Source organism: Artemia sp. Qi Xiang Cuo, chromosome 4, assembly GCF_049724085.1.
Source record: "Artemia sp. Qi Xiang Cuo chromosome 4, ASM4972408v1, whole genome shotgun sequence".
In the NCBI taxonomy this organism is placed as follows: domain Eukaryota; kingdom Metazoa; phylum Arthropoda; class Branchiopoda; order Anostraca; family Artemiidae; genus Artemia; species Artemia sp. Qi Xiang Cuo.
In genome coordinates, this window is record NC_142797.1 from 78,326,787 (window position 1) to 78,339,625 (window position 12,839).

General features: G+C 34.3%; 1 protein-coding gene across 1 annotated transcript in view; it reads left to right on the forward strand.

The window, feature by feature from the left end:
- The window catches only part of LOC148953461 (uncharacterized), an 84,586-nt gene that overhangs the window by 15,165 nt on the left and 56,582 nt on the right, over positions 1-12,839 (forward strand). Inside the window, exon 3 of the mRNA XM_089087693.1 lies at positions 6,725-6,828. Within this exon, the coding sequence (XP_088943819.1) occupies positions 6,725-6,828 (104 nt within the window). The remainder of the gene's footprint in view (positions 1-6,724; positions 6,829-12,839) is intronic.

Here is a 12,839-nt window from a genome sequence, read left to right on the forward strand (position 1 = left end):
TTCGTGAAAGCCATTTAACCAAAAAAAGTAAAATTAATATACAAATCTCGTTTTGATTATTCATCTACTGTGAGCCAAAATCAAAACCTGCATTAATTTCAAAACATTCAGAAATTGAATTAAAAAAAACAAGTTTTTTTTTAACTGAAAGTAAGGAGCGACATTAAAACTTAAAACGAACAGAAATTATTCCGTATATGAAAGGGACTGTCCCCTCCTCAACGCCTCACTCATTAGCCTACGCTAAAGTTTGACTCTTTCTCACAACTCTACTTTTTAAAACAATAAAAAAAACTTTAGCGTAAAGAACGAGGCGTTGAGGAGGGGACAGTCCCTTTCATATACGGAATAATTTCTGTTCGTTTTAAGTTTTAGTGTCGCTCCTTACTTTCAGTTGAAAAACTTGTTTTTTTTATTTAATAACTATATTGAGGCCTGGATTGCTACATGAATGTCCTAAGACAGAACACAGAAAATGTATGTTTTACACTTTTTTTTTTAATTTTCCCAAAGCTGATATTTAAGAGTTATGATGTAACCAATTTCAAATGTGAGGCTGAAGCTGGCCATTTAAAAAATAACTTCCGACTTTTAGTACCAGCCTGTGTTGAAGGACTTCTTATCTTTTTGATTAGTTAAAAAAAAAATTTCCACAAAATAAGTTTTTAAAAGAAATGTAAAGAACTCCACAAAGCCAAAAATGAGCAAACCTGAAATATATTAATTTACCAAGCATTAAACTACCACAAATCAGCATCAGTAAATAAATGAAAACCAAAACGAATAGAAATTACAATATATAACCGAGTCGAATTCAATACCAGCTGAAATTAACATGAGTATGGCGCAAAAACCTTATGACTTCACAAGGCCAGAACAAAATTTGCACTTTACTGAAAAAAATATAAATGTTTTTTACTTTTATAACTTTAATAAATCAAATAATATTAACATTCTGATTACTAAATATAAGTATATGTATATTAAACTGACAATGCACATTCATTTTTTTCAGTAAATTGCAAATTTTCATTCTCAACTCTCAATTTCCTCTCAATTTCAAATTGAATGAGCCCCTTTTGAAGTTTTTACGACAACTCTGTCTACAAAAACCTTATATGCCCCCAGGGCATAACTTACAACCAGTGCCCTGGGGGCTCTAGGGGGTTTGTCATCTATAATTACATAATTTCCAGAGGTTTCAACTACGCTGAAAAAAATGTCCATCCTTAAACCTTGATTGGATAAATGTCGGGAAATGGTGGGCGTGAAAGGGGGGTTAATTACTCTCCACTCACTTTCGACTATTAAAAAGGGCAATCTCAATATCAAGTCCAATAAGCCCTTTTTGAAATTTATACAACAGCTTTCTATACAAACCTTGCACTGTCAAATGAGCCCTTTTTGAAATTTTTACAACAAATTTCTATACAACCCTTTCACTGAGGGCTCTGAGGGGGTTATCATCATAAAAGAAATAATTTCAAGAACTTTCAACTACGTTGAACAAAATGGATATCTCAAAATTTTGATTGGATGTGTTTGGGATAATGGTGGGTGTGAGAGGGGCGTTAGACGCTCTCCAATCACTTTCAACTATTAGAAAAGGCACTAGGCCTTTCAATTTCCAAATAAATGAGCCCTTTTGAAGTTTCTACGACAACGCTTTCAATAAAAACCTTATATGCCCCCAGGGCATAACTTAAAACCCTTGCCCTGAGGGTTGTGGGGGAGTGGTTGTCATCCTTAGACCTAATTTCCAAAACTTTCAACTACGTTGAAAAAAATGGCTATCTCAAAATTTTGATTGGATGTGTATGGGGAAAAGGTGGGCGTGAGAGGGGGGTCAATTACTCCCCACTAACTTTCGACTTTTAAAAAAAGATAATTTCGAATTCAAATCAAATGAGCCCTTTTTGAAATTTTTACAACAAATTTCTATATAAGCTTTATATGCCTTCACGGCATAACTTACAACCCTTGCACTGAGGGCTCTGAGGGGGTTATCATCCTGAAAGACCATATTTCCAGAACTTTCGACTACGTTGAACAAACCGAATATCTCAAAATTTTGATTGAATGTGTTTGGGGAAATGGTGGTCGTGATGGGGGTTAGTTGCCCTTCAATCACTTTCGACTATTAAAAGGGCACTCTGTCCTTTCAATTTTCAATTGAATGAGCTCTTTTTGATGTTTTTACAACATCGCTTTCTATGAAAACCTTACATTCTCCCAGGGCATAATTTACAACCCTTGTCCTGGGGGTTGTGAGGGGGGATGGGTTGTCATCCTTAAAGATCTAATTTCGAAAACTTTCAACTGCGTTGAACAAAATGACAATCTAAAAATTGTGATTTGATGTGTTTGGGGAAAAGGTGGGCGTGAGAGGGGGGTTAGTTGCCCTTAAATCACTTTCGACTATTAAAAAGGACACTAGCCCTTTAAATTTCCAATCGAATAAGCCCTTTTTCAAGCTTCTACGACTAAGATTTCAATAAAAACCTTATATTCCCCAGGGCATAACTTATAACCCTTGCCCTGAAGACTTTTGGGGGGAGTATCCTGCTCAAAGGTATAATTTCCTGAACACTAAACTGCGTGGAACAAAATAGCTATCTCAAAATTTTGATTGGATATGCTTGGGGATATGTTGGGCGTGAAAGAGGTGTCAGTTGCCTTCCAATCACTTTCGACTATTAAGAAAACATAATTTGTATATGGAAATCAACTACGCCGAACAAAATGGCTATGTCAAAATTTTGATTGGATGTGTTTCGGGAAATGGTGGGCGTGGAAGGGGTGTTAGTTGCCTTCCAATCACTTTCGACTATTAAAAAGGGCAAAAAACACATTAATTTCCAATTGAATGAGCCCTTTTCGAAGTTTCTACGACAGCTTCTTCGATACGAAGTGCCTTACTCTAAAGGGAAAAAATAATAAATAACACATTTTGCCAACATCGTTCTTATATGCCCTCAGGGCATAACTTAAAACCCTTGCCCGGAGGGTTGTGGGGGAGTGTCCTCCTCAAAAAACATATTTTCTGTTTGGAAATCAACTACGCTGAACAAAATGGCTATCTCAAAATTTTGATTGGATGTGTTTGGGGGAATGATGGGCATGGGGGAGGTCTAGTTGCCCTCCAATTACTTTCGACTATTAAAAAAGGCGCTAGCCACTCGAATTTCCAATTGAATGAGCCCTTTTCGACGTTTTTACGACAACTCCTTCGATTTGAAGCGACCGGGTATGGAAAAAAAAATGAAGAATACGGTACATTGTGCCAACATCGTTCTTTACTTAGGCAGCGCTATTGCACTGCCTATGATTACAAATCTGAGGATGATGCTGCAGCGTTAAAAGTCAAAAGCAAAATGTTTTTGGTACATATAATCCTATAACTGGCGTTTAATGTCCACCGAGGTTCGTATCATTGGAAGGTTTTTGTGAAACATTTTTAGTCTATGGGCTGCATTTTGTTCATCGATTCTTGTCTTGTAATTAAATAAAAAAAAACAAGTTTTTTAAACTGAAAGTAAGGAGCGACATTAGAACTTAAAACTAACAGAAATTATTCCGTATATGAAGGGGGCTGTCCCCTCCTCAACGCCTCACTCTTTACGCTAAAGTTTTTTTATTGTTTAGAAAAATAGAGTTGTGAGAAAGTCAAACTTTAGCGTAAAGAGCGAGGCGTTGAGGAGGGACAGCCCTTCATATACGGAATAATTTCTGTTCGTTTTAAGTTCTAATGTCGCTCCTTACTTTCAGTTTAAAAAACTTGTTTTTTTTATTTAATTTTTGAACGTTTTTGAATTAATACAGGTTTTGATATTTGCTCACCCTACATGAATAATTAAAACAAATTTTGCATATTATATTTGGTTAAATGGCTTTCTCGAAACTTGTTTAATTTTATTTACGAACGTTTTTATTAGTAATAAATATACGTAACTTAGAATTAACTTACGTAACGAACTTCTATATTCATAAAATTTTAACATGTATATTAGGGGGTTCGCCCCCTAGTCAATACCCTGCTCTTTAAACTATAGTTCGAATTTTTTTTCCAGTTCTTTAAAAATGACCTCATAATCACAATCAGTTGATCAGTTGAAAAACTTGTTTTTTTTTATTTAATTCCTGATCTTTTTCTTTAATAATGCTGGGAAATCCGGCGCCCCCTTCCTAGCCATGTCCCTTCCCCCATGAAGACTTCCTTCATGGAAAGATCCTTCCATATAGCCCCCAACCCTCTCCTTCCCCCCCCTACAAGAAAAAATCTCCTCTGAAAAAGTCTGTATACTTCCCAATAACCAATACTATATGTTAACATTGAGTAAAGTTCATAACTTTCAGCCCTCCCCTGGGGACTTTGGGGGATCAAGTCATCCTAAAAGACATTTTTATCATATTTTCGACCATGCTGAACAAAATGGCTCTCTCAAAATTTCGATCGGGTGACTTTGGGCTAAAAATTAGCGCGGGAGGGGGCCTAGTTGCCCTCCATTTTTTTTTGTCACTTAAAAAGGGCACTAGAGCTTTTAATTTCCGTTCCAAAGAGCCCTCCCACGATATTCTAGGACCATTGAGTTGATACGATCAGCCCTGGGAAAAAAAAAACAAAAAAAAAAACCAACAAACAAATAAACACGCGTCCGTGATCTTTCTTCTGGCAAAAAATGTAAAAGTCCGCATTTTTGTAGATAGGAGCTTGAAACCTCTACAGTAGGGTTCTCTGATACGCTGAATATGATGGTGTGATTTTCATTAAGGTTCTATAATTTTTAGGGGGTCTTTCCCCCTTTTTTCGAAAATCAGCCAAATTTTCTCAGGCACGTAACTTTTGATGGGTAAGCTTAAACTTAATGAAACTTATATATTTGAAATCAGAATTAAAATCTGATTCTTTTGATGTATCTATTGGTATCAAAATCCCGTTTTTTAGAGTTTCGGTTACCATTGAGCCGGGTCGCTCCTTACTTACAGTTCGTTACCACGAACTGTTTGATGTAAGCGTAATATTTTTGAATAATAACTTCAAAATTCCTAACATACCAATTTCGTTTGAAAGCAAACACCATTTTCAAAAGTTATCTTGTCTTTTTTCTTTTTTGCTTTAAAACAGTCTTTATCAACAGAATTATCATCGTCGAACGTAAAAAACAAAGGCACCTGTTAATACGCCTAGGAAAAAACTTTGTGTCTGTAATCACCAATTGAAGGATTTAACTTATTATTTTCATATTTTGTATAAAATTTATAACCTTGGAGGAAATTTTACATTTTTTTCCGCTTTTTTCGTAGGTCATGCAGTTCTTTATTTTTAACATATAAATACTAATACTTTAACTTCAAGATAAGTATCGGATCCGTTAACTGGTCGTAAGCCTTTTTGAATTAAAACATGGCAATATTCTTCTAATAAAATCACATAGCTATACAATTTCTAACTTGGAGCCATTAATGTAATTTTAATTCGTAACAAGCAGTTTTGAAATACAATTCTTATTTTAAATATAAAAAAATTTTTTATCTGATGCGCAATATTATGTTTCAAATAGTTTTCTCACAACCATATTGGTTTTTACTCCATGAGCATTTTTAGATGTTTTCCATTTGTAGCAAAAAAAAATTCAAATCCATAAATCTATAAATGGATAAGAAAAGTTCAGATAGCAAATCTCTATACTAATGGCATAAACTGTTTCTGTCCATTCTATTAAGTTTTACGATAATCAGATTTTTTTTTAATGAAAGCAAAAACTTGTAAATATGCCTTGAGTCTATAATTCTTCACTGCATCGGGAGACCCTGCGAGAATATTTATCTTCTCGGCTTCATTAGTTCATCAGCACTTCGAATCAAATAAGCTTCTAAGCAGTCTAGCCAGATGCCTCTAGAAGGCGCTACACAATCTAAGCGAAAAGGCACTGAAAATTCATTTTTCGAGCGAGGATATACCAAATGTTCGGTGTTCAAAAACGTCGTTTTGATTTTGCACAATTATTGCACAATCAGCGCAATTGAAAAGTGCCTAAAGGGGAAAACCTACTCCATCTAATAAAAGTTATTCTAAGTAATCGTTGGTGTGGATTCCGGCAGAGATAGTCTTGCCCAGATGGCCTTCTGGTTCCGTCGGCTTGAAGTGCAGCATTATATCCTGCCTATTTCTCAGATTTTTCTTCTGCTTACAATTTTCGGTAAAGTTTTACCTCCTTCAATTTATCTGTATTCTTCATAGCAAATAATGTTCTTGGGGCATAACAAGGGTTATGCCAGGATTACGAAAAAGTGAATAATGATGCAAGATGGGAGCTTCTGTATTGTCCAGTATCGTCAAACCTAACATGAATTATGACCTTCCCACAAGTTAAGGTTTTGGTTCTTGTTACATTTTTAGTCTTTAGGATGTTACTTTGAGTACTAGAAAATCGCTAAAAAGGGCTAAATTCACAACCATGCACTTTGGGGGGGGGTGATATTTAATTAAAATTATTTAAAGTTAAATTTATCAGAATAAGATTAATATTAGTTAATAAATAAAAAAAATAATTAATGAGATATTTCTTGTCGGAGCAAAATTATGCGTAACGGCAATGTTTACATCTTTCAATTCATTGCTATGTATTTTCAAATGAATAACACCGGGCTTGACAAATGATTTAACTAAGGTAAAAGGGATAAAACTTCAGGAAATTTCTGCTAAATAAAGGCAACCTTCCAGGTCAATATAATGACTCCTGTAATTCAGCTGGTTGGCCCCACCCAATCGTCGCTATCTTGTTGTCTGCCATGCTGTCCCGATGTCTGCAATGTTAGCAGCCCAGAGTAAGTTTTTAGAATGGTTCTCTTTGTTACGTCTTGACTCTTTTCATTATTATTTATTATTAATTTTGTATTAAATTATTATTGATTATTATATACAATTATTACTTTATCAGTGATTCCTATTTATTATTCATCATTTATGGGCTGAATCAGAGCTCCTACACTAACAGTTCTATTGCCATTAATTTACTTTGTTGGAATGTGACAAGCACTTTTTTCTGTCAGGTATCAAACCTGAAGAGTTTCAAAAAATTACTGATAATCAGGTATTAGTCAATGTGAGCTGATAAGCAAAAATAAAAGAGGTATTTCATTAAAAATTACAGCACCAAAGCCAGTCAAAATGAAATCTGACTATTTGAATTCTTTGAATTAACATTTTCACAGCCAAATAATATCTTACAAAATAAGAAAAATGAGGTATTCAATTTTTGATGAAAAATATCTCCATATGCCGTTATGCCATTTTTGAAAGTAGCGGGCGCTACTTATGAGCGCAATGTTTAAGCTGTTTAAAATGGTTAAGCTGTTTAGCTGTATAAGTTATTCCTGATTGTTGAAGCACTTACGCGTAGTGCTGGTTCAAAATGAAAGGACTTTTTAACAGTTTTCATAGGTTTATCAGATAGTAAGAATATAAATACAAATAAAACTTTAAAATTAGAAATAAAACTATTTGGCGTTTAGTGCATTTTTTTCAATATTCGAATGAAAACAAAAACTCAAAGGCTAATTTGTGCCACAGAATGAATCGGCTTGGCTACATAGCATATTGAATTATGTTAGGCAATTTTTGAGCTAAAGGTATTATAATAACTTGCCCATGTCAAACTTATAATAGCCCAACACTGTGATCTTGTGTCAGCTCTCTATGAATATTCAATTAAGGTAAAGTAGACAGGTTAAACTAATTAAAACATTAAAGTTAATTGAACAATTAATGAAGCTCACTGAAAATACTCTCACGTCCAAAATGCAATAAAGTATTAAAATAGAGAAGAATACCGTTAAAATGATATATATATATATATATATATATATATTTTTTTTTTTTTTTTTTTTTTTTTTTTTTTTTTTTTTTTTTTTTTTTTTTTTTTTTTTTTTTTTTTTTTTTTATATATATATATATATATATATATATATATATATATATATATATATATATATATATATATATATATATATATATATATATATATTATATTTTTATATATATATATATATATATATATATATATATATATATATATATATATATATATATATATATATATATATATATATATATATATATATATATATTTCTATCTGTGTGTTGTTTGTGTCTCTTTTTTTTTTTTTTTTTTTTTTTTTTTTTTGTTTTTTTTTATGTGTATTATTTCTTTTTTGTGCCTTCTTTTTCTTCTTTTTTCTTTTTGTTTTCTTTAGTGATTACTCCGTCTACTCTACCTTGTGTACCTTTTTTTGACCGGCAATAAATGAATAATATATATATATATATATATATATATATATATATATATATATATATATATATATATATATATATATATATATATATATATATATATATATATATATATATATATATATAAAATATATATATATATTCGATACCTTACTCTTCACGCTATTCGGATATATTACTCCATACAACTATCTTACTCCATTCAGACAATCCCATCCTCGCAAAAATTACCTCAGCATTGTTTCATTTGAAAAAGATTTTAATTTCTAATCACTCCAGAAATCTCCCTTCTTTGAGAAATCCATAAATTTTTCTCCCCAAATGGAAAGTTGCTTTCGCGGAAAATTCCCCTATGGAGAATTTCTCCTGCAGAGAGTATCCATGGGGGATTCGTCCTGCGGAAAATCCTTTCCACTGAAAAACTCCGCTGACAATGCCAAACCCACTGAAAAATCCCCACGAAAATTTCCCGGAGCATCTCCACATGCAAAATTGCGTCGGCAAAAAGAAAGTAAGACAAATAAAACCAATTTTGAACAGGAATTCTGTCAAATGCCCCAGTAGGCCAGTGTAGAATTTCCCCTGGGACGTTTGCCAAAATAATTTTTTGCCAAAAAAAAATTTTTGCGCAAAATAAGTTTGTCAAAAAAACCTAAAGAACTCCATTAAACTAAAAATGAACAAAAATAGAATCAAATAATCCACCAAGCATACAACTACCACAAGTCAGTATCAATAAATAAATGAAACCCAAAACAAACATAAATTAAAATAAGTCAAACTCAAAACGAGTAGAAATTAATCTTAGTAGGGTTCTAAACCCTATGCTTTCTAAAAGCCAGATTATAATTTGTACTTTATTAAAAAAATTCAAATGAATTTACTGAAAAAAATGTGCATTATCAGTTTAATATACATATGTTGATATTTGTTTCTTAAAATCTTAATTTATTTTGTTTTCTTAAAGTTATAAGTGAAAACATTTAAAAGAATTTTTTCAGTTAAAAAAAAATTATATTCTAGCTTTTAGAAAGCATAGAGTTTGGTACCCTTTTCAGATTAATTTCTGCTCGTTTAGAGATTGACTTATTTTAATTTCTGCTTGTTTTGGGTTTCATTTATTTATTGATACTGATTTGTGGTAGTTGTTTGCTTGGTTAATTATTTGATTCTATTTTTGTTCATTTTTAGTTTAATGGAGTTCTTTAAGTTTTTTTGAAAAACTTATTTTGTGCAAAAATACTTTTGATTAATTTCAGTTCGTTTTATAGTGACATATTCTTTTTCAGGGAGAAAGACTAAGCCTCTTCTGAAGTTAAACAACAATCCATTCCATAAAAACCGTTAATACCCCCTGGGCATAACTTACAACCCTTGACCCGAATCTCTGGAGTTTTTTTAAACCCCAAAAGCCTTGTTATATGATATTTAGACTGTTTTGAATAGAATGGCTATCTCGAAATTTCTATTAGATGCATTTCGGGACAATATGAGTGTGTGTAGGGGTGAGATGGTAGCTGCCCTCTGATCCTTTGACTCTTAAAAAAACACCAGAGCGTCTGATTATCAATCCAATGAGCCCCATTTGAAGTTAATATGACCACCCTTTCTATAAAAACCCTATATGTCCCCAGCGCACAACTTACAAACTTTGCCCTGAAGGCTGGGGGGATTTCTTATCCTCAGAGACATTATTTTCAGACCTGTCTGATAGGCTTAACAAAATGGCTATATCAAAATTTGATTGTAAGTGTTTGGGGAAATGATAAGCGTGGAGGGAGACATTTGCCATCTGATCACTTTCGAATAATAAAAAAAGGCACTAGTCCTCTAAATTTCCAATTGAATTAGCCCTTTTTGTAACTTCTAAGACAAAACTTTGTATAAGAGCGTTTCGTGCACAATGGGCATACCTTACGGTCATTGTCCTGAGGGCAATGAGGGGAGGGTTGTCATTCTCACAGACATAATTTCCGGACATTCTGACTACGTTGAAAAAAATTGCAATGCCAAAATGTTGATCAGAAATGTTTGGGAAAACGAGGGGCGTTGGGGGGGGTATTATCCCTTTGATTACTCTCGACTATTAAAAAGGGCAATAGTCCTATCAATTTCCAATCGAAAGAGCCCTTTTTGAAGTTTTTACGAGAACACTTTCTATATGACATTATATACCCCCAGGGCACAACTTACAATCTTAGCCCTGAGGACTGTTGGGGGTTGTCACAATCAAAACACAATTTCTGGACCCTTCAACTACGTTCAACAAAATTGCTATATAAAAATGCTGATCGGAAGTTTTTGGAGAAATGATGGGTATTGGGGGGTATTCGCCCTCCGATCACTTTTGACTATTAAAAAGGGCACTAGCCCTTTCAATCCCCAATTGAATGAGACCTTTTTGAAGTGTCTACGACAACGCTGGCAAAGACCTAATTTCCTGGATTTCAACTACGTTGAACAAAATGTCTATCTCAAAATTTTGGTTGGATGTGTTTGGGGAAATGGAAACAAAAGTGTTATCTCAAAATTTTTATTGGATATTTTTGGGGAAATAGTAGGCGTGGGAGGGCTATTAGTTTTCCTCCAATCACTTTTGATTATTAAAAAGGGCACTAGCCCTTCGAAGGTTCTATTACAACGCTCTATAAAAACCTTATATGCCGTCAGGGCATAAGTTGTAACCCTTGCCCTGAGGGGTGTGGGGGGGGGGGTGATCATCCTCAAAGACATAATATCCAGAAATTTCAACTAAATTTTTATTGAATATTTTTGGGGAAATAGTGGGCGTGGGAGGGGTATTAGTTTTCTCCAATCACTTTTGATTATTAAAAAGGGCACTAGCCCTTCGAAGTTTCTGTTACAACGCTCTATAAAAACCTTATATGCCCCCAGGGCACAGCTTACAACCTAAGCCCTGAGAGCTCTGGGGGGAGTGTCATCCTCAAAGACCGAATTTCCATAACTTTAGTCTACGTTGAACAAAGTGGCTATCTCAAAATTTTGATTGGATATTTTTGGGGAAATGGTGAGCTTGAGAGTGGGGCTAATTTCCAGAACTTTCAACTACGTTAACAAAAATGGCTATCTCAAAACTTTGATTGTATGTTTTTGGTAAAATGGTGGGCGTGAGAGGGGGGTTAGTTGCCCTCCCATAACTTTCGACTAATAAAAAGGCCAATAGCCATTTCAATTTTCAATGGAATGATCCCTTTTTGAAGTTTATACGACAATGTTTTCCATAAAAAAAACCTTATATGCCCCCAGGGCATAACTTACAACCCTTGCCATCACTTTCGACTATTAAAAAGTACACTAGCCCTTTGAATTTCCAATCGAATGCGCCCTTTTTCGAGTTTCTACGACAAAGCTTTCCATAAATACCTTATATCCCCCCAGGGTATAACTTATAACCCTTGCCCTGAGGGCTCCGAGGGGGTTATTATCCTCAAAGACCTAATTTTCAGAACTTTCAACTACGTTGAACAAAATGGCTATCTGAAAATTTTGATTGGATATTTTTGGGGAAAAGGTGGGCGTTCGAGGGGGGTTAGTTGCCCTCCAATTACTTTAGACTATTAAAAAAGCCACTAGCCATTTGAATTTCCAATGGAATGAGCCCTTTTTGAAGTTTCTACGACAACGCTTGCAAAGACCTAATTTCCGGAACTTTCAGTTACGTTGAACAAAATGTCTATCTCAAAAATTTGATTAGACTTGTTTTGGGGAAATGATAGGCTTGAGAGGGGCGTTGGTTGCCCTCTAATCACTTTCGACTATTAAATAGGGCACTAGCGCTTTCAATTTCGAACTGAATGAACCCTGTTTGAAGTTTTTACGATAACGCTTTCTATAATACCTTATATGCTCCCAGGGTATAAATTACAACCCTTGCGCTAAGGGTTGTGGGGGAGTGTCATCCTCAAAGACATAAATTCCGGGCTTTTCAGCTACGTTGAGCAAAATAGCTATCTCGAAGTTTTATTGGATGTTCTTGGGGAAATGGTGGGCGTGGGAGGAGTGTTAGTTTTCCTCCAATCACTTTTGAGTATTAAAAAGGGCACTAGCCATTCGAATTTTCGATTACAACGCTCTATAGAAACCTTATATGCCCCCAGGGCATATAAGGGCATATTGAGGATGATAAACCCCCCAGGGGGGGGGGGGGGGTTGATAATGTTCAAAGACCTAATTTCCGAGGCAGTTGGCTGCACTGAAAAAAATAGCTGTTTCAAAATCCTTTTTAGTTGTTGTCGGCGACATGGTGGGTGCGAGAGAGAGATCAATCTCTCTGTGGCTAGTTTCGTCAAGCATATGAAGAAGGGCAAAGGGCTAAAGCCTATTATCTAAGACAATGTTTTCTATAAAAAATCTTATATGCACCCAGGGCATAGCTTACAACCTTAGCCCTGAGGGCTCTGGGAGAAGTGTCATCCTCAAAGACCTAACTTCCAAAAATTTCATCTATTTTGAAAAAAATGGCTATCTCAAAATTTTGATCGGATATGTTTGGGGAAATTTTGAGATTGATATGAGGGCTAGT